The sequence below is a fragment of the Rhopilema esculentum genome, unplaced genomic scaffold, assembly GCF_057945365.1.
Source record: "Rhopilema esculentum isolate cy_ngs unplaced genomic scaffold, ASM5794536v1 HiC_scaffold_34, whole genome shotgun sequence".
NCBI lineage: Eukaryota > Metazoa > Cnidaria > Scyphozoa > Rhizostomeae > Rhizostomatidae > Rhopilema > Rhopilema esculentum.
Genome location: NW_028300845.1, coordinates 139,981 through 162,802, shown reverse-complemented (window position 1 = coordinate 162,802; position 22,822 = coordinate 139,981). Strand labels below are relative to the sequence as shown.

Below are 22,822 nucleotides of genomic sequence, written 5' to 3'. Positions count from 1 at the left end.
ATACCCAGTTGTGGATCGAAATAGGCCAATCAGAAAGACGCAAGCAAAAGACCGGTATAGTTGACCAATCAGTGCTGCGAGCCTAAAGAAAAATTACCAATGGAGTCCAAGAAAGAAAACGAACTCCTTCTGTCTACACAATGGCTGCAATATTTTAGTTTGTATGTAGATCGACTTCAAAACTGCTAGATGGAAGGACGACCGGGCTCTGCCAATTATCCAAAACATGTCGTCATTATAGAGTTTTGCACAATCTGGGTTGTTTAAAACTTTTTATGCTCTGAGGAGTGTCAGATGAAAAAGCCCTTAGTTGCCGTAAAATGTTCGCTTTTTTCAAAGCCATTTTCAAATATTACACATTCATAATCGATATACTTTAAAATTATGAATATATTATTGATATATCAGAAATCTCCGAGCAGTCTTGAGGAAATATAATCAATAAACTCACAAGGCGTTGTTGGAAACATTTATTTATGGAGTTGAAATAATTGAGAAATCAAATTTCGTTTGACAGTAGATTAAAACTTTACCAGCCATCACTTAATGAATATATTTCCAGATTTTGTTTCATTTTGTCCAAGTTGTAACACTAGTATTCCTTGTTATTTTACATAATCTAATTATAAAACTGTTCCATATATTTTATAATGTTAAATCACATTTGAATTGAAGATATTAAAAGCGACTATGTCAAATATACGTACGTTTCAGTTTCAGTTTAATTACTTGACCATGTCAAACACATGGAGCTACGTTTGAGTCAGTAGCGGATTTAAGGGGGCGGCAACTAGGGGCAGTTGCCTCTCCCTCAATGACTTGAAGCAAGTCTGGTACCCCTCTTTTGGAAATTGTGCGCCTCTTTTGAAGAATGAGAATCAGATGAAAAAGGTTCTTGGACCGATAAGTTAATTTGCTTCAAGGATTACCTCAAAGTTACGTTGTTATTCTGAAAAGGTATCTGAAATTGTTGTATACAGCGTACTCTCGTAACCAATTTTTGAAAATTTTTCAGCGCCCCCACTACCAACTGCCCCTCCTTCAAATTTGCTCTGGATCCGCCCCTGGTTTTAGTCTTAGTTTTAATTATGCTGACCATGCCAAATATATGTACGTGTCAATTATAGTTTCATAATTCTAACCATGGCAAATATATAAATGTTGCAGTATCAGTTTAGTTATTCTGACCATGTCAGACATATTATAGTCATATGAATATATGTATGTTAAAGTTTTAGCTTAATTATTCTAACCATGTAAACATTCAAAAGTTTCAGTTTAAACATTCTAACCATGTAAACATTTAAAAGTTTCAGTCTCAGTTTAATCATTCTGACCATGTCAGACATATGTATGTTTAAGTTTCAGTTTAATTATTCTATCAACAGCCAAGTTATCATAAGCTCAAGTTGAAAATGACAACAGAAGAGGTAATGATAGATATACATGGATTTAAAAACAACTTTTAACAGCAATAACTAAAACATAAAATGAAAAAATGAATTACAGCAAAATGTAATTTTTCATTCTTTGTTAAATAAATATTTCTAGAAATTTGACAATGAAGACACAAATTTGGTCGCTCTATCAAAATGGTGAAAAGTATTATCGTACAGTGATATCTTGGTAAAAGTTTTCTCTCGTTCTGTTTCACTTATTACAAGTTGTGTACATTTATGCCATGATGGCTCTTACGAATTTTTTCTACATCTCTGACAGCTTTTGTTTGTCAGAATGTAATAATTGTTAAAATCACTATGTTATGAACAGAAAATTGTTGGTGAAATTACAGAGTTGCTTATGCTATCAACTATATATTGATTTGAAAGTGCTAGCGTCATTCCTTTAAACGGGTTGCCATTGTTACTCAAGAATGAGAGGCTACCCAGGATGAAGCACTGATCAGTGGGATGAAGGGCTTCCCAGGAATGAGAGGCTTCCAAAAAATGGGGGACTTTCCAGGCATCCATCCATCCCAGTATACAGATCACGAGAGCCATATTTATCTGTGGATTAGCTGGTGAGGTAGCAGAAAGCTTCACCTAGATAGAACTCTGCTTAATAAATACAGTAAAAACCCGCGTGTAGGAACGTAATTTTTCAGAATTTGGCGAAACAGGTTCTTGCATTATGAGGGTACTTATTAACAGTTTAGGCTAAATAGGTTCTTAATTGGGTTCTTGATTTCAGCAGAGTAAATATTGTTGTTTATTATCAAAAAGTTAGCATTAAATCTGGTCTGTTCTTCATTTTAAACATTTATTAGTGTACAAATGATGCCAAAAGTCCACCAAAAATGATACATTCTATAAAAAGTAGCGATAATTTTTCAAAATAACAGTTCAAATTTAACATACTGCATTTGGATTTTTTCTTTTAACGATTCGATTTTTTGTCACCTTTTTGGTTCTGGTAAAAAAGTATATAAATTAAATGGTTCAACTCAACATATAAGAGCATGTATGGAATTGTTTGACTAAAAAGGTTCTTATATTTTGGACAACTAAAAAAGCAAATTGCTGCCAGAAGGTTCTTAAATCCCTAAGTTCTTACACGCGGGTTTTTACTGTACATATCTTGTAATGTATGCCTTGTTCAACAAATTATGATAATATCCCGCATTACGGTTGGCACACATGGGCACACACATAACGAAAATAAGCTTGTTTCAAACCTCTATTTTTCACGGCTAATTGGCAACTAACATCAATCAGGTGTATTTGATGAAACTGAAATGGCTTCATTTTGACTTAATTTTTGGCAGCCTACTCTAGCTGTTTGCCTAATTAGCTTATTGCTGATCAAGCAGCTGCCAATTTTTGGAGCCGGAAAATATTTATTTTTTATTTAAAAGGATTAACTTTGATTCTGATTGGTTTTATTTTCCGCACAGAAATATGTCAGTTTGATTAATAAACTATAATTAATCACATTTTCGTGGATTATCATCCATCTGCAGGGTAAAGATTTTGAACTGAAGACGTCATTAATCAGCCTTGTACATACAATACTGTTGCGACATGGGCTTCAAACACTAAATAAAATAAGCATGGGAATATCAGAAGGCTAGAGCCAGCAGAAAGTGCAGAGTAAATTTTAAAAGCCTTTTGACAAAAGCAGCAACAGTATTCTAGAACTAAAACACTTACTCCTTCCACTGTGAAATGTCAAGGCTACATCAATCAAGGGAATTTTACCTTGCTATTAGACAAGGGAAAAGTATCCGAATACCTTCATACTTTAAAGTGGACTTTAAGCGATATGAGCTGGCTTTGAGAAGAAGCAATCTTTCACCAAATAGGCATATCTTATTTCTAACTGTAATATTTTTCTTTAGAGCTTAATTTGGTCGGCATATCAAGAAGGTGGTTTTTTGATTAAACCGAACATTTTCGGTAAAAACCACCTCTCTAATTAATAGTCATGATCAGACACAGAGAAGAAAGCAAGATGTCTATAACGAGGTACAGCACATGGCCTGTTATTAAGCAAACTTTAACAGCAATGAATTTCTGCCATTTACTTGAGCTCAAATTTGTCAGCACTAACTCTATGGTCTTCACTTCCAAGTTTCTTGAAAGACTGTAGCACAATTCAAGAATTTAAAAGAAAACTAAAACAGTGGAATTGCGATTCATGCACCTGCAGATTGTGTAAAGTTTTTATCAAAGATTTAGGGTTTTTAGATTAATTAATTTTGTCATTTCCGGGTATTGTTTTTCTTTGTAAATTATAATGTATTTTCTTTTAGTTCTAGTTGACCTTAATTAGCTGTTATTTTAGCTATTTGAATTATAAAGCCAACTTTAAAATAAATCGATAATAATAATAGCCCTAGCATTTCAAAAAAACCACCAAATATCAGCAGTCATGCTTAAAATATGAGCATGTTTAATAAATGGAATATTAAATTATTCTTCACGCAAACTCCAAATTTTTTTTAATCAAGGGTGTGCTTTCTCTTCGATAATTTTACCTATTTTAGATTGCTCCCCCATTAAGAAATTCCCAGCATGCTATTTCCCTTACAAAATTTGTTATTCAGACAGCTTGCATTTTCTTACTATAATTTTGTTTTGATGTTTTCTGTTATCATGATTCCAATGGCATTTGTATGCAATGGAAATTTAAAATGAAATGAGCTGAGCTGAGCTGAACTGATGTCAAAAAATTCGTGTCTCAGTTTTCATCAAGTTAGATAGCATACATTTGCATGCCAAGCTTCGATGAAGCCAATAGAAATTATGGAAACGCTTCACGGAACAGAGAAAGCTGGACACATAACCAAATGCCTTTTTGCAGAAAAAGATCTTTATTGGAAAGGTTATATCGCGTAATGAAAAGGTGTAGGTGAGCCCCATTATGATATCTACGAGCGGAAGTACTTGGCAAGAGAGAACACTTGTCCTGGGTAAACAGCATGATGAGGCAGGTTGGCCAATTTTATAGCATAAGGAACATGAATACGTACGGAGGTAAGGATGGAAATTGAACGAAGGCACATCATAACACCAGATACCAGCAAAAACTTGTCTTATCAGTTCTTGAAAATGCACCCTCTAAATCAAAGATATACCAGAAACTTGCATGTTTCTTTTAATACAATATTTAAGGGAGCATTAAATACAAAAATTAAAAAGCTAAATTGTTTCAAAACTGTTTCAAAAACATCGAAGACTGGAGATCTCCCAGTTTAGCCTAAATGCCTTTGACGAAATTTGCTTGCGCCTATGAAACGTTTTCTGAGTGAGGTGATGTTTTAACTAACAGAGATTCTATTATAAAATTATAGCTGGCTTCCTAAGCCAGTTTATGAGCCCAAGTCTTATAGAAAGCTTTTAGCTTAGTTCTTTATCAAGGTATGAACTGATCAGCTTTTACAGTGTAAAATGAATTGTAAGGCAACAAGAAAAAGGCAGATATAAATTTGAGAAAGGTACGCAAATGAAAGTGAAACTTTTGTCAGTTTCTCAGCAGCGTAAACTAACTTCCATATTTCAACCCAACAACAAGTTGAAAGCTCTCAAAACACAACCAGCATAGGATTGTAAAGTTGTCTGTAGAATGATGGTAATAGAAAGAGCACATATTTTGAAAATCCATCAAACTAATCATGGGTCTGTGTATGATACCTAATTAATAACAATCTCTTTGTTGTTTGCTCTCCAGAAGTGAGTTTAAAGAGGATATGAAGAACTTTAGACATTTGTCAGCAGAAGGTATAAAAAGCGAGTGCACTCAAAAACTTAAACGCACTCATCCCTTTCTCAAAATTAATTCGCAAAATACGTTATCAATGGTTTACAAATGGTTGCTATAGTCTTATCATACCGTAAGCTTATCCTCTTCTTAAAAATGGCAGTGGCCTAACTTTTTAGATAGTGGCCAAATTTTAGATTAAAGGATTCTGAGAATAAATGAATTCAGAAGTTTGTCAAAATAGTCTGCTTACTCGTTGTAAAGATTGTTGCTTGTGACAAAAATGATATGACAAAAACTCAAACTAAAAAGATGCTGATTTTAAACATGCATCGTAGTGGTTTTCATGTTTTACTTTGAACGGATAAATGAAATGGAAAGATGAAGAAACTGAATTGAAACAAATGGAGAACCGAATTGAAAAATGAATCAAGGAAAAAACCTATAAAAAATGAATTTAAGATCTACATAAAGTCAAGTTAGCTTAAGACCACAATTAAGACTTGATTGTCTTTCAAAGAAAGCTTAGTACATTGCAAAAACAGCAAATGACATATGAACAAGTAGAGACGAATTATATGTTTTGAAATTATGGACAAGGTATGCAAAAGCTTTATTGATTGAAAGAGCAAAAAAAAGAAAAAGAATAGTAATGTAGACAAAATAGAATAAGGAACAGGGAATACATAATCATGTCATCATTATTACACTTCAAATATAATTACAACCAAAGAATGTATGAATTTATATGTAGAAATATTTACACTTCAAAAGATACCCCAAAGCATATTTGCATAGCAAAAATCGTTTTATGCAACAAGCACAGTAATATCTATAGCAAAGCAACAGGAAGTATTAACTATGAACACCTGAATTGCGTAATATAATTACAAACTTTTAGAAACTACGTTTAAAAAGGAAGCTTGATGGTGCAAAATGAATACGACTTTGTACAAAAAAAAGTACCGAGGAAAGCTTTTCCCCAATTCTTCGCAAGAAAAACTTTCCGTAGGAAGTGGAGAGGGGGTTGAACCAACAAAATTGACTTTACAAGCTTAACTGAAATTTTCGATTAGTTTATCTCGACCTGAAATATTTTCTGATCATTTTACAATATGCTCAATGTGCATCGTATGACAATAAATATGTCACTGAATATTTACAACTATGTGGCCTGCACATAAGTTATTTACATGGAAAAGAATTACTACAAAGAAAATCTACCACCTTTCTTCATAATGGCAGTAACAAAAATATTAGGGAAAGTAAAGTGAATTACCATATTTTTGAGTCAATGACTTCAAATTAGCCATGAGAGTGTTGTTTTGCTCCTCAAGTGATCTAACTCTCTCTTCAAGACATTTTATGTACTCCTTTTTCTTTCTTCTGCACAGCCTGGCAGCAAGCCGGCTCTTTTCCTTTGTTTTGAAAACCTTCTTCTCGTCCGAACATCCCCCACTTTGAACTTGCTCACTGAAAGCAAACTCTGCAAGCAAAGATGCACGCTCTTTCTCAAATGTCAAAGTTGGACTTTTGAAATCCTTGTCGACTTCAAGGTCACTAAATTCTGAGCTGGATCCTCGGCTTGGGCAGTTTGAAATGCTACGATTAAAGGTTTGCCTTGCAGGGTCTCCTAAATCACTGAAAGTACTCTGTTCGTATGGATCTACTTCTGATGGAAATCCATTATACTCGCTATTTGATGCAGCAAAAGTTGGCAATGACCTTGACAAATCATTTCGCCTCAATGAAACACTTCCTATTGCAGAACAACTTGTCGCCTTAGTGGGTGTGGCATTTGAAAACACATTGGTTACACCAGCGTTCAATTCTGCCTCAGTGTCAAACGCAAAACTCCGCAGTTCGCTTAAATGAAGTCCATGAGTTGTAGCCACGTTGATACCTTGCATGCAGTGACTTTTTCTGTCTATTGCTCTGCTTTCCATTTGAAGTGAAATCGTCAAAATATCGCTGTCAATCCCAGGAGTGTGGTCTGCTTTTTGGCAAAACTGTGTTCTATGTGAAGTAAATGGCCTAGCTTGGTTTCGCAAATTTTCATCAGCACTCATTGCTCGGGCCTATTGGTCTCACACCACCACGATGTTAAAAGAAAAGTATGAAACACAAATTGTGACTTCTACTTTTAAAGTCGCTTCTAATTTGCTATCCTACGAAAAGCCGTGTGACGTAGCAGTTGGCTATCATTGTGACGTATCTTCGAGGACTCAGGACAAAAGGGGGCGTAAAGGCATCACGCCTTGCTTAACTTAAATTCGTTGACGGCCTAATGTTTAACGTCAGAAAACACAATGTATGGTGCTTCTATTGAAAAGACAATTGCCGCACAGACATTGAACAACAGAATTGAATTACATGATCTATCTGGATAGCAGACGTCAATTATTATCTGACAAAATGAATATAGCCCAAGAACAATAAAATATCTTCCTCTTTTTACGCTGGTACTTTATCGTATTCAGTTTGAAACTAGAATAGAACACAGGCTGGGCTAAGAGATACCACAAATAGCAAACCCGCTACGAGGGAGTTTTGTTTACGTCTCTTGTTCGATTGACTGACTGCACGCGGAAATGGTGCTTACGGTAAGGGAAATCGCAGCCATGGATGAAGCAACATTTATTCAAAGGTGGAAGATGAAGAAAGTGAAACAAAACCCAGCTTTACAAAACACAGACTCGATTTACATCAATAGAATTTTCATGCATAACGCCTAGCGAAGGTTCGTTGTTGAAGGTGTCATTCATTTGTTGACAACCAACTGTACAACAACCTGTTTTTGATTTGCAATGAAGAAATAGAGTCTAAATTATCAACGAGTTATGAAGACTATTTCATCATACCTGCACCTCTATAATATTTACAGCTGCTTTACTTTGACCAGACACACAAAGGCATGAAAGCTAATTACACGTGAGAAATACGCCACAAAATTTCGAAATATGGAGAGAATGAAATAACTCAAAATATATACAGCGATCCGTCGGCTGGACCGACGTAGCCTATTGCAATCAATACTATGTCAACTAGTGTCCAAACTCCTAAACCACCAAAACTGAAAACTTTTCCAAGTCCAGCTTTCCAATGACCCAGGTAGAACCTATCAACACCAAATCCACCAAGACTTAAACTGCAAAGGGATTAGAAATAACCTCAGTTTTATCTTGGAAGGGAAGAGGGTTGCACTCAACAGCCTTTATGTATGGGACTGGCCGCATTAGAAAATATTTGCACTCCGTACCAAGGAAGAATTAACCAAGGAAAATTCACAAATTTCAAAACCGATTTCATCAGGTTCTGATCTGGAATGTAGTTCCATTAAAAGAACAAGCGGGCCCTATCAACAAATTCTCTTAAAAAAATATCAAGGTAGATAGATTCCATTATCAATCGACGAATACATAGGGGCTCAGTCCCTTCCCTCGGCACACGGGTCAAGCCGTATATGAATACTCTCGGAGATCGATTTAGCCAATTACCAGAAATTATGAGCTGGAAATCGACCCAAAATAGAGCATGTCCCGGTAAAAAAAATTGCGAGTACTAAAGGGATTTTATGCGACCAAAACAATACAAGCTAATAGAAAGCTAAATACAATGCAACCCTAAAAGGAAAAATGTCTCCCATAGAAAAAAATACAAAGGGCGGCATCGGCAGTCTACAATGACGTATGGGCAGGACGTCAAGCAAGGATGCCGCTGCCCCTATCATAGAAATGAATTCACTATGTCCAGTATTAACTTATTGTTTATATATGATATTATCAACCCCCAAAATAGATATTTGGGAGGGGATTTGTACGTCATAAGATTTTCGCTACGACTTTATCCTGAAATTGGTTTCGTTTGTAGTTCTAAGTTAATTTCGACCCAGTTTCTAAATATAGTGGAGGTCGACAAAAATAGATTTTGGAAATTTGTTAATTTCATTTGCTACCCTTGATAAGACAAGATACCTTAGGAGCATTGCTGTTGACCATCTGTATCCCGACGACCAATTGCAAGGCACAGATTTTCGAAAACGTCGATTACCTACAAGCAAATAAGATTGTTTACAAATCATAAATTAAGAATTAAATTACCGGATGAAGAATAGAGTAAAGATAACATTTGATAGCCAGGACTTTTTTAAGAGGTAGATGTCAAGTGATGGGTACACTAAAGTTATTATTCTCTTTATCTGGGTTTTTTTGTCGGATTTCAGCAGCTTAAAGGTTCGTCTTTGAAGATGTGTGGTCAAAGTTTGTCAAAAATATGCAAAAGAAAATAAAGTTCATAAATATGGAATATGCACAGGAATCTACGAAAAAGGAAACTTGCTTTAAAAAAGGAAAAATCAAGATGCTCTAGAGTTTGGCGTATTCCTTACTTGTTTTTTGTCAATTCTCCGTCAAAAAATTACACGTCAATTAGTTTTTAGGCTTCAAAATGGTGCCAGCCTTTTAGGTGAGGTTTTTGTCTTAAATTAAATTTTGACTTAGAAAGCTTTTACTTACAAAATCTACCGCAGATTTAAAAAATATCTATCAAGAATAATTTCGTATTTATGAAAAATTTTCTTTAAAACTCTGATGGTTTAAAATCATTTACTTGCATAAATCATAACGTTTACAACTGAATGGCGATTATGAGAAATTCAATTTGGACCATAGGAATATAAAACAAAAATATAACAGGCTGCACTTTGAATTTAATTTGAAGGGGACAGAGAAGAATAACTGGCAATCCATTCTTGTTACATACGACTATATATTGTTAAGCACAATTGATCTTCACTGACATCATTAAGTAATCATTTGATTACTAAACACGATGACTGTGATACATATACCACTCAATGTTTTCCATTCTCCTTTAACTTATCATTCGCCTTTAAGATAGCATCTTTGATAGCTTCTTGGAAAGTATTAAGTAATCATTTGATTACTAAACACGATGACTGTGATACATATACCACTCAATGTTTTCCATTCTCCTTTAACTTATCATTCGCCTCTAAGATAGCTTCTTTGAAAGTATTACGTAATCGTTAGATTGGCAACATCACCTGTGGCGCATTTATCTAAATTTAAAATTAGAAAGAATTTAGCGATTCAATTATCCTTGCACAAGCATAAACAGGTACAATGAATGCTGGCTAAATTTAAACCATAGAGGTGATTCAAACTTAGCTGCGGGTCAAAATCACGCAGCAAGTAAGTTACTATTCCTGTTCCGCGTACAAGCTACGTCATTCCGATCTTCAGCTATCCCTAAGAAACTCATATTTTGAGAAGAAAAAACCCTCTGAACATGCACACGGAATGCAGCCACCTCCTCTAGCAGTGCTGAATTTACTTCCTGGAGTGGGAGACACTTTAAAACTTTTGAATTTAGTATCCCTCTAGAAAAGGAGTAAAGTTTAGTCAGACAGATATAACTAGAGAATTTCTGATCAAAACTAGCAAGTCCGATCTTAGCAGAGAAGCAAAGGAAATACTGAAATTTTTATCTGAAACCCCCAAGTAAATTTAGGGTAACGGACGTGCTGAGAATTTGCTCGTTAATCGGAAGAGAAATATCGTTCATACATCGTACAAGAAAGGGAGTGGGAAGGAATGAGAAGAAATGGGGAAAAACAGAAAGACTTTTATATTACCACCTCCACTTCTTCTATTTTTTCTTATTCTCGAAGGCCTTTTTGCTTCCTTATAATCACAAGCGGAAATTTTTTATAAATAGAGTACCGAAGTGTGACGTCGTCAAGAGTTCTCAATATGCAATAAAGGTTAATTTTGTTAAAAATAGGGCGAGATATGGCCAATGAAAGACTTCAAGTTTGCAAACGGATTACTGTTATTATGGCCTGGTTCATAAAGTTATGAAACAAGATCAAATTACAGAGTTTTGTTTGGGAAAGAGCCTGTGCCCATGTGGCCATGTCTCAGCCAATTTTTAACACATTTGACTGATTTGCACTGTTAAAGGTATTTCATTATGAATGGCTTTGAAAAAAGCAAACATTTGAGTAAACTAAAGCTTTTCGTCTGACACTCTTCAGAGTATAAAACGTCAGACCATAGACCAAAACTCTACGATAGGAAATATACGCTTACGTGACAAAAGTATTAAGACGGTGAATAACAAAATGGCGGCTCAAAAACTAGCATTCTAACATTGATTGGACAAATCCTACTGTTTTGGCGGGATTCTAGAAAAGGTGTCAGCAAAAACGCGATTCCTAACAAATTCAATTTATTTCCTACCTTTCTATGATAGGAAAGTGTTACGAAGGTATACAAGTATTTCTTCGTGAACATGTTTTGATTAACCGAGACATGTGAACATAGTGGTGTTAACACGAAGAATGGATTGTCGAGGGACACAAAACAGATTACTATAAAAGTTGCTAGCTAATTGCTCACTCAAGTTTTACAGTTTTTAGAGATAAGTACTTATGTTAATCATAGATTGGCACTCTGTCTTTTTCTCTGTTTGATTTCTGCCAACGATCGCATTGTTAAAGGAGGATCTGGCTCTTCGGTTACCGCAAGCTACCCTAACGAATGCGTAAAAATACAACAGAAAGTAACATAATGTCAGGGAGAAATGGAAAATATTAATGTTTTAGTTTCAATGCCGAAACGAAAAAGCGACCAGAAAGAGAATGAGAAGCAATAAAATGATTGGGTCTAGCGAGTCATTTGTTCACTAAAACTGCAAGAAAGTTTGGATGCAGCAAGTCTACAACACATGTTATTTACAAAAACAATAAGTTAACAATGCCGACTAAAATTAAAAGAATGGAGTGTGGCAGGCTGACTATTGGTTAGGCCTAATGGCGTCTGCAAGCTGGCGTTGTGTGCGAAGTCAATAAATGATGAATATTTTGTCCAATTATTTCTGGAAGGTCCCCAGGCAAGTACAGAAACAAGTAATGATTCTTTGCAAAGACCATTTATTTTTAAGCAAGACAATAAACCTAGCTATGCTGCAATTGTGACAAAAATTCTCAAAAATAATAACATCATGGTCTTTCAGTAACCCCGTCAAAGTCAAAGCCTTGATGTGATTGAAAACAACTAGAATCCAAGAAATAAAATCTTCTAAGACGAAAAATAAACTCTTTAAGTATTTTTTTGAGATTCCCTCCTGTATCCGAAGATATTTCGTTGGAAAATTATTTCAGTGAGTTCCTGTGCAAATGGCGGCTGCCTAGATTCTTGGAGGGCATCCGGTAAAATATAAAGTAAAGCAAATTGTACTTCTCTAAAAAGTTTATTCCTTTACAGTTTATTAAATATGTTTATTTTTACAATTGGGTAAAACTTCAATTGAAAATCTTAACCAGCAATCTCGTTATGTTCCACCGATTTTCTATGTTGTTCTTTAAGCAAAGGGCTAACCATTTTTGCTTTGAAGCAATCGTCCTAATACTTTTGTCACGTAAGTGTATATATCCAATTATGGATCGAAATTGGCCAATCAGAAACGCGAAAACATGACTGTTGAGGTTACCCAATCAGTGCCGCTTGCCTATTGGAAATGTTACCAATGGAGTCCTAAGGTGAAAACGAACTCCTTCTGTCTACACAACCTATTCCAAGTCATGGATTAAAAAAAATCAAAGAAGCAGGCATCCGCGAAGAGGCATTGAAACTGACCAGTGAGGAAGAAAAAGCCAGCCCAAAAATTTGTGGTTCGTATCATGCTCAAGATAATCAAACACAATAAATTACTATCAAGGAAACAAGAACAAGATTGTTGATATTGTATCTCTTACTAGCGAATTGTAGTAGGCCAAGCATGCAGGGGATGAGTAGCCATTTATGCAGTGCGTACGAAACGGAGCAAATTATCAACTGATTAGTCCCAATCAGTGGTCAGGAAACAGGGCGATCACAAGGTCCATAACTGTAGGGAAGATGGCCAATAACAACAAAACAAAGTAAAAGACCACACCCAAATACCGCCTTATTTCCAGATTGTTTTTCTGAGAAAGCTTTACCTTGTTTAACGGTTTTGTCAAAGGGAAAATGGACCGTTCTCTCCACTTAGGTCCCAGTTAAGCTCTTTCTCTTTTCTTGTTTATCCTTTGCTTTCGTAATAGACCAGGCGGAGAATAAGGGAACGGTGTTTCGAAGGCCAAATTTATGGGACGAAGTGCTTTTGGTCAATTCGAGGGTGCTGATTTCGAAAATCGATGTTATACGGGAATTTTGGGGTGGAGGCCATCAGCCTTTTTTCATGTTTGAAGTCTCGTTTTTGTGTTTATGAAAGTAATCAATTAAAAAAACGGTTTAAATGGAAAAATGTTAAAGTCTTTAAGTTAATTAAGCATATTTCTTGCGCATGAATGCTTAAAAATGAATTATGGTCTGTTAAGGGAGCCAAAAGACTCGTTTTCATGAGAAAATTGCGTAATCTTAAAATTTTTATCCTCAAATAGACATCTAAAAAACTTCATACATCTTTTGCTGAGACTAATTTTTTAATTGTCGTCCGAAGGAGCTATGCAGCGCTATTTATTACTAACTGACAAATGACACTTTGAAAAAACAACCGGATCATCTAAATGTAGTTTCAAAAACAACCGGCTCAAACATTCAGGCTTAAAATATTCTTTGCCCTTCTTTGTATTGTATGATTTTGTACTGTTTACACTTCTACTAAGAAATGAAACTGTCTATTTGCTTAAATTTGATTCAGTTGAAGGGTGAAATTGTGTTACAGTCACTCCACTTTAAGTCACACTATCGGTTACAGTCACATGAAACTTGATATCAAATTCACAAAACTATACAATATTAATCAGTTTACAGTAACACCCCGCCTATTGACACAAATTTTCAAGTAAATTTTGGTGTAACTATAACCGGAGTCTAATGTTCTTTCCATTGTGCAATTGATACATTGTTAGCATATCCTGCTGAGATGGGGGAGCTATGCAGAGCTGAAAATACTGTTACACACATAGGATCAGTAGAAGACTTGGTAAGGAGCCTTAAACAACAGTTTCTTTCGACAACTGGCACAGGTAGTACATCATTATCTGAATAATCATTTTTCTATTTGGCAGCTTACCATTGGCTTTAAAATTACATAAAAAAGATTTACTTTGCTTCCTTTAGTGATTTCTCAAAATTTTGAAAATTGTAATGCTTTGGTGAATTAGATCAGAAAAAGAGTAGCATGTGGGTAAATTTCAAGCAGAGGGCCTTTCTACAAAATTTTTCTACTCAATTGCACACCATTGATAAAGTGGCTGATTTCATCATGACCTTGTGATTATAAACCTTCATAATGATGCTTGTCGGAACTGCGGTGGAATAGCCAAAAGCATTGCAAGCAAGAAACAAAATAACAGCAAATCTGTAATTGCTTATAAAAACTTCCATGCTCTCCCTAAATATCTTGAATTTCCATGACACAGTGCTAGAAAAAATACTTAGAAAAGATAAAGAAATATGAATAAATTCAGTAATTTAGTAATACTTACCCATACAGTAGACATTATCTTTTACAGTACAATATACTACCATCCTTTGCTGTGGACTAGTTGGCACCTGAAGAAAACATTTGTCAGCTTGAGAAATTAAAAGAATCTTCACATAAGATATCCAAAACAAGAAATAGGATATGCAGCATATTTGAACAGACCATTTTGCAGTTCACAATGCCATGATGGTAATCTATTCTTCGATAGCTAGTTCCAATTGCTCAGGTTGGGCAAACCAGTGAAAAAACATGGTGGATAGAGGCTCTTTTTCTAGTTTTTTGGTTGTAAAACTTCTTTAGAATAGAGAAAAATACTTTTAGAATGAAAATCTGAATTTTCTTGATTAACAATGGATATGTGCCGCACTTGATTATCTAAATGATTACTCATTTAGATAAATGAGTAAATAATCTATTTACAATAAGAAGAATGCCCAGGTATATTTGTTAACAATTTTATTAGCCAAAGAGCAAACAAACTGAATTATCATTAAAATGTATGTACCTTGCATGTCTTAGTTGCATGGCAAACATACATCTCTTTTGGTAATTGATAGCAATATTGACAAGTAACATTCTTTGCATAGCTTCTCTCTCCCTGTAAAACAATCAGTGAAACCATTCTTAGGACAGTTTGCTTAAGGAAAACTGGATTTGACTGGTTATTAATTTCTAGAATAAACAGTGCCAGACTGTTAAGTTTGATATTCAAGGGAACTGGCATTGTTTATCTGGTCATGTTCCCCATGAATATTCAACCATCTAAACTTCTGAATTCTGATTACCAGAAAGACAAAGAATACAACATCTCTTTAAATGCCTTTGCTACAAATTCTGCACACGGTTTCTCTGAAACATTCATTGTCCACAAATTTGAATGTTAACTAAAAGTCTGAGTACAGGGGAAAGCTGAGTTGAAGAAGGACAAATAGCTAGACCTATTGGCGAGTGTTGAAAGTTATAATGACATAAAATCATAAAAACATAAATAATTTTTCAATTTATCAGTGGAACATAATCCATAAGTCTTTGTCATTACAAGCAAAACTCATAACAACATGCAAAAGTTTGGGTGTCTCTCTGCATTCAAAATGACTGCAAAATGAACATTTGAAATTTTCTGGGCCCAACTTGACTGTAAATTACGACAGCTGCACAGTATGATGCATTGACTTCATTGAGATCACAAAAGGAAACGCTTGGGGGAGTTGGAAGATCACCACTTTTGACTTACGTAATTCTCTTTAAAGCTTGGATGGTTACATAAAATCATCCCAAATCAATGAAAAAGTTGCTACCTTGCAATCAACAGATAACATCGCTGTGCAGTTTATTGTTGTTTCGTCTCCGTACACACAAGACGAATTAAAAGTGCAGTTTGCACAACTTTGTGGCAAGCTGTAACAATTGGCTGAAGGGTCATTCTCGCATATTTGACTGGAAACCGTGGTCCCCAAAGTTGACTGCGTGCTTCCTAATGGAGTAGTAGTTGGTCTTACGATGTACGGACAAATAATGAAAACAAGCAGTCCCTTGAAATGAAATTGAGATAGACCCGCCATTTTCACTGTGTTTTCAACTAAATCTGCACGGGAAAGGGGCTACATCCTCCACAGAAGTGCTACGCAACCCCAGACAGTTCAAAGGGGGATCAAACCATGGCCCCCCAGGTGACGATGTCATCTTTTGCGTTCAATTCATCTTTTGCTTTTGTACTTTAGAGGGTAATCACTTATTATTTGGGAACATGCCCCCGGTCCCCCTCGCCGGAGTCCCTGAATTTAATCATTTAAATTCTTGCACAAGTAATAACATATCCTGGAAAAATTTTTCAAACCTTATACCTTATAATACCTGTGCAAGCGAAGGGCAAGAGGAAAAACTGTAAAAAGGGCAGTAAAAATTTACCTATTGTGTTGGTCGTTGCAAAGACTGCAGAACATATTACGAACTGGTGGGTCTAAAAAGTTTGGGTGGCTAAACATGCTAAAGACCAAGAACAAGACAATTTTTTGTATGGATTTAAGTACAATTTGGAAAGAATCAATCTGGGGCTAAGCCCCTTTAGTTAGCCCCTGCTTCCGTGGTCCTTGTGCTGTTGCATTTTATAAGGGAACATTTTTCCCCATTTTCTCTGTTGGCTGAAAGCGTTGGAGGAAGGCATTCGTCTACCATCCAGTGCTGCAGATATCTATAACCTAATTTGATCCTGAAACTTAAAATGACCTATCAATTCTGCATAAGGCCATTCACCCCTTCGACACAAAAGATCGCTTTTGACAGTGACTTTTCACACTGCACTGTATTTATCCAAATGACATGCCCCTCGAATTTCATTGAAAAGAATTTCATCACTTTTTATTCTCTGGTGGCAACTTCGATCCATGTTTTCATTAGAGCATCATACCTGATCATCTTGTCATGTGTAAATCTTCTCAAATACAGAAGATTGATCCATCACTCTTTGAAGGGTTGATGGCTGCTCCGGCTTTAACAAAATGCAAATGTTCCATTAAAAACATACACTTCTATTTATCAAAAATATATGGTTAAGGAAAAATATATTCTCATGTAATCAAATATCCTAACGTCTTACTCTTAGAGAATCGTGAATATCTACGATTAAAGATAATTTTCAAGCATTTACCTTTTCAAATATTGGAATTATCTGAAAATTTTAAACTAGTGAAAGTGGTTAAAACATTCCTGGTGACAATAACTTACTTTAAAAAGCCGCCAAGTGGAACTTCATATGAACATCACATCATATAACAGTCAGCTGGTAGCACCGCCAAATGTATAAGACTGAGTTTAGAACTTACTTTATCACAAGAAGTTCCCGAAGATCACAGTTTGAAATTTTACCCCCAATTGCTATTTATGGTGACAATACGACTAGGCTAGCCAGTCTACTTTATCTCAAATTGAGCCTTTTCATCCGATTTTGTCCTGGTAATATGACAATCATTTATTTAATAATAGTTCAGGGTGGATATGTCATGCCTAATGGGCTTGGACCTGCCCAATGATTTTCTCAAACACAACTTCAGCCTCTTGAGCTTAGTTTATAGAAGAGATAGAAGAGACCTCTCCTTCTTTAAATTGAAAAGTTTTAGCGAATGGCGTATCTTTTCATTTTCTCTTCCGAGCCAGTAAATCTCAAACTGATAGCAATTTTTTGGAAAAATTGCTTAAGGGTTCGCCCTAAGAACTGTAAGAAGTCCCAGTTTCAATTTCTACAACTTTCAACAACCAATCAATTTTGAATACAATTCTACCAAATTTCATTTTAACTAAAGACCCACGAAGCACCATACTGCACAAAAAGATTAAGCCTACATTTTATTAAAAATATTAACAGGGTCGTAGTCAAGAATAACTGATTAAGAAGGAAGTTAGTTTATAGGGAGAGAGAGCAACCACGTAACAACAAATAAAACTTTTATAACATACATATTTATTATAGAAAACAACAATGCTATTGGGTGATCCGCCATTAATCGCCTTCGCAGGTGTTGCATACTTTGGTCCTGGCGGTGTACTCTAAAAAATAACTCAAAAATATTACCAGATGTTTAATTAAGAGATTTGTAAGAAGGTTGAAAGAAGTTGCAGGGAAATTTGCCAGAAAATTACCAAACTCTCTCCTACATAAAAGCCCTCCGAATATCACGGCATTTATTTGAAGTTGTAATACTTTTTCGAACAAGCCTGAAGGAGTACTATGTTAAACAGAGATTTCCCTGTAAATATAAAATATTTCTTGTTGAAAAAAATTTCTTGTAATTACCTCGACTAGTTTTACATTGTATTAGGATTACTATCATTATTTTATTACAATTTAATTTTAACAGGGCCCTTGTTTATAACATTACTTTCTAGTACTGATAAGGTATTTTTACCCTGTATAAATATGTATATTATCATTATTATTATTACTTTAGAAAACTCAACTCAGCCGTTGCTTGTTGAATGGATTCGCTCTGACGCAAAATATTGTCACGTGATAATGCCAAGGTTACTACATTGATGAAAAGACGAAAGATATTTTACAAATGCAAAGAGGACACATATGTAAATACAGAACGAAGAATTTCTTAACTTGAGTTGAGAAGTCTCAAAATCAAATTACAACTAAAATAATCCCACAATCAGAAAAATGTCGGACGATGATACATACGACGACGACGATATTGAATCTGATATCGGAGTAAGTATTGCTATATCTCTCACGAAAAAAATTGAAAATATGTTGTTTCAAAATAGCCAATATTATAGAAAAATATCTTTCAGATATTTTCTGTATCCATTCTTTTTTTATAATGATTTGAAAGCTTGTTTCTTAAATTCATTTTATCAATTTTTCAAAACAATTCAAAATTTCTGAAACTTTCTAAAAACTTTCTGAACCTCTGATAAAGGCCTAAGCTCCTCATATTTTAGCAAGATATAATAGGTAACACAAACTTGTATTTTTCAAAACAGTTTTATGAAGGTGAAAGAGATGAAGACGGAAACCGACATGGATTTGGTACAGCACATTTACCGAATGGGGATATTTATGAAGGGCAATACGTTAGAGGAAAAAGACAGGGAAAGGTACTAGGGAATATTTTTGCAAACATTTTTTCAATAATGCGTAAGTTATGGCAAAAAGTTGAAAAAATCGTTATAACCGCTGCACTTTCATTCTTTCTCAAAAAGTTAAACTTCCATTCTAAAATCAGTTATCGTGTTATCAATTATGCTTGTACTTGCCATCTCAATATTATAACTGGATTTGATACCTAGTTGCGTTGTATGTTAATTCACAAGGCAAAGATTTGATGGCGTTGTTTCAACGTGCTGCGACGTAGTGAATTATGTAATTATAAACTAAAAATTTGTTCTCACTTCTATCTCTGCATCACTGCAAGTATTGATAAAAAAAACAAATGAATTTTGATATGGCAGGGCGTATACAAGTTCCACAACGGTGCAAAATACGAAGGAGATTACTTCGCAGGAAACAAGCACGGCCTTGGGACCATGACCTACCCGGATGGCTCAAAATACGAAGGTTTAGTTGAATCTTTGTCGAAAATTTAGAATTTTCTGAAAATTGTGTGAGATATTTCAAAGCAAATGTTCTAAATTCTTCCTAAAACAAAGGTTTCGCCCGAAAAATTCTTGTCGAATGAAACTTCCCATAGGCTGTTTCATTTGGATTTTTCATGAAATTTGGTATAATTCCTTTGCTACCAAACTTTCTGCACCTTTAAACGAAAAAATAGCAACTTTAACTTCTGACTCAAAATTTACCCAAAAGAATTCCCTGTTCAGCTTCAGAGGCAAGTGTTGACCATGCAAAAATTGATTGGGTGGAGGAGGCCAACCCCCTCCCCCCATCCTCCAGGATACGGGAGACGTGACAAGTTGAGTCAACGGACATTATGAGCAATTTTTAAACGAAAAAGGGGCAGCTTTTGTCATTTATTGGATAAGAGAGCACCAGTCTACAACAGCTTTTCATAATTTATATTATAAGAAGTAACAATAAATAAACACTTTGGAAACAAAAAGCTATTTCTCTTGAAAGTAAAAAGCAAATGCAAATGTTTTCCTTGGATGACTAAATTTTCCCCTGTTTTTTGCCATTTTTTAACGACTTCTTTCTACATGGCGGTTTATACAAATAGTTTTCAGAGACTGTTGTCGAGTTGCTGATTATTGACCGAATAATATCCTTGAGATGCATTCAAATATCAACGTTGATTCGTTTTGATAGCAGATTTTCCAAAGAACAAGAATCAGGCAGGGAACCCACCAAACTTGGAAGATTAACAGGAAGCCACTCAATTCTATAAAAAATCTAAAATTTATGGAAATCTTTATAATCTCGCTAATATTTTCCCCCGAAAGACTCAAGTAAAATAGAATCGAATGTATAAATTGAAATGAAAAACAAGTTTCCTAGGCATCAGCCTGCGATCTACAAAATCACTGGACAAAGTTGAGTATCAAATTGTAGGTTCATGGGAGAACAACACAAAGCATGGACAGGGAATTTACGCCTACATCAACGGAGACATTTATGATGGTTTTTGGGTTGAAGACCAAAAACATGGACGAGGGGTGTACAAGAACAAAGCAACAAATGCCGAGGTAAAATCAACTAAGCTCTTCCTGACATTGTTTGTGCAAGTTTAGCGTTATTTGTACAAAAATAGATTGGTAACAGTAGTATGAGTACTTGATAAAAAATTTTTCTTTATTTTTCACATTTTTGCTTTCTCACCAGCCAGGTTACTAGTCACAGTGGATTGGCACAATGTCTCTCATGCAAAATCCGTTAAATATGTTAAAATTGGCAGAAAAGCTTAGAAACAAAAAAATCAAAGTGATTTGATAGGGGAAGTGCATGAACTCAATCGGCTATATCTCAAACCTATTTGTTATACATTCGATTGCTTTATCAGGAGCAGATCTTTTTTACAATATAACTACAGATTATATGGTCCAAATTCAAAACAACCTAAAGATACCTTTTTATGACATAATTAATTTACTTCTCTGTGTGGCATGTAAAAGAAAAACTTGCCAATAATCTCTTGGTTTGCGCTTCGCACCTTTCAGATCTCAGGTAAATGGGAAGATGGAATTCTTCATGGACCAGTCAAGATATATTATCATGGCTATTATTTTAAAGGAAGATACAATGACAATCTGGTAAGTCAATTCAGCATCTTCGTGATGTGAAAACGTATTAAATATATGATATCTTCAAATTATCAATAGTTATATTGAATAAAAACTCAACACAATAGAGTAATTGGAGCTTAGCTGGAAGATTTCATCAGCAATCAATATAAAGGACGGCGAATCTACATTTTTGTAGTAAATTGTCATCAACATGGCTGTGAACCAGAAGAAGGTTATCTAGCGATGCAGCAGTTCTAAGGAAGGCAAATGAATACGTGTATAAAGACTTAGAGAGTATATAAAGTGAGCGGAATTTACTGTTGTGCTTGAATTTTTCTTCTTCCTGACAATTCGTAAAGACCAAACCATAGATAACTTACTTAAACTCCATTTCTGAGAAAGTTTTGTTCAAAGCATACAAGGAACATTTTGAGAAAGGCAAATAGGTCACAATTTCATCTGGAGGAACGTTTAGGCCATTCTTAACTGTGGATAAATACTCACTTTCAATTAATCGGATAAAACAACAATCAAGCATAAATTCCGTCATAATTTAACACCTAAATGATAGCTGATTTTGAAATTCGAGTTCCCAAAACATTGTGAGCCCCAAAATGAAGGTACAGGGAGCAAGAAGGTACCCATGCGGTATTAATCTCCTTTGGCTTCCTTAAAGAATTATCGCCAATAGAGAGCCTTGCATATTTTTCAGTGTCCAGCTCCCACATTTCCACTGTGGAATTTTTCTATTGCAGCTGCACGGCAAAGGGAAATTCACTTTTCCACTTCTCGGAGTAGAGCAAGTTGGGCAGTACGTAATCACCAAAATAGTAAGTGCCGAGGGATCGCTCATTAATTAAAGAGTGGCTGGTAGCGAAGAAAAATGAGTTGGGTAAAATAATTTTTCCGACAGAAAATGGATGGGTGGATGTTTTCCTACCACCTTTTGAGTTGAGTAAGAAGATTTACCGGACAAGAAATCATTTTCCTTGAAGTACCAACCTCTTTCTAAATAATGAACGGTCCCAAATATTGTTTCGCATAGTTTGGAGCGATGTTTGACAAGTCAGGCAGTTTCTTCGTTAGAGGTTGCAATGTACTTTCGAAGCCAAAACGTACATTGTCTTTACATGTATTTATTTCATTGCATGAACTTGGAAGGTCGATTGGCCTCCTTCAACACTCTCGGCAGACTTAATAAATGTATAACCCCTGAAAGCGACTCAAAGTGCAGTGTTCGTTAACAGCTGTACAGAAACATATCCTGCTGCAAGAAAGTAGCAACAGTTATCACTTCTCGTTCTTGATCAAAGGTGTATTAATTTAGAATTCAATTAATGTTGGACGACTAGCTCTGGATACTCGCAAATTTTTACCGTTTTCGTGTCTACTTAATGAATATTGGTGAATGGAGCAACATATTCATGTTTCGAAAAGGAATCATACA

General features: G+C 35.2%; 2 protein-coding genes across 2 annotated transcripts; one reads left to right on the top strand and one right to left on the bottom strand.

Annotated features, from left to right (window-relative positions):
- Positions 1-5,882: 5,882 nt before the first annotated feature.
- Positions 5,883-16,372, bottom strand: LOC135684959 (TM2 domain-containing protein 3). Its single transcript, XM_065200677.2, has 5 exons — positions 15,993-16,372; positions 15,200-15,292; positions 14,696-14,762; positions 9,174-9,249; positions 5,883-8,347 (listed from the first exon to the last, which is right to left on the bottom strand). Exons 1-5 carry the CDS (start codon positions 16,254-16,256, stop codon positions 8,179-8,181), a joined length of 669 nt encoding a protein of 222 aa, XP_065056749.2. The 5' UTR covers positions 16,257-16,372; the 3' UTR covers positions 5,883-8,178.
- A 2,359-nt stretch (positions 16,373-18,731) lies between these two features.
- On the top strand, positions 18,732-22,066 carry LOC148957282 (uncharacterized). Its single transcript, XM_089115614.1, has 6 exons — positions 18,732-18,904; positions 19,180-19,293; positions 19,648-19,753; positions 20,705-20,838; positions 21,310-21,402; positions 22,052-22,066. The coding sequence occupies exons 1-6, from the start codon at positions 18,854-18,856 to the stop codon at positions 22,064-22,066; spliced, it is 513 nt and encodes a 170-aa protein (XP_088971740.1). The 5' UTR covers positions 18,732-18,853.
- The last annotated feature ends 756 nt before the right edge of the window (positions 22,067-22,822 follow it).

What these genes read in the sequence shown, in the direction of transcription:
- LOC135684959 (XM_065200677.2), bottom strand. Translation starts at nt 16,256, where the DNA reads ATGGCGGGTCTATCTCAATTTCATTTCAAGGGACTGCTTGTTTTCATT. An exon ending in ATGCAACTAAGACATGCAAG is followed by an intron (nt 14,763 to 15,199) that starts GTACATACATTT and finishes TGTTTTCTTCAG; the next exon opens with GTGCCAACTAGTCCACAGCA. An exon ending in TCAACAGCAATGCTCCTAAG is followed by an intron (nt 8,348 to 9,173) that starts GTATCTTGTCTT and finishes ATCCCTTTGCAG; the next exon opens with TTTAAGTCTTGGTGGATTTG.
- LOC148957282 (XM_089115614.1), top strand. Translation starts at nt 18,854, where the DNA reads ATGTCGGACGATGATACATACGACGACGACGATATTGAATCTGATATC. An exon ending in ATATTGAATCTGATATCGGA is followed by an intron (nt 18,905 to 19,179) that starts GTAAGTATTGCT and finishes TTTTCAAAACAG; the next exon opens with TTTTATGAAGGTGAAAGAGA. An exon ending in GGATGGCTCAAAATACGAAG is followed by an intron (nt 19,754 to 20,704) that starts GTTTAGTTGAAT and finishes ATCAAATTGTAG; the next exon opens with GTTCATGGGAGAACAACACA.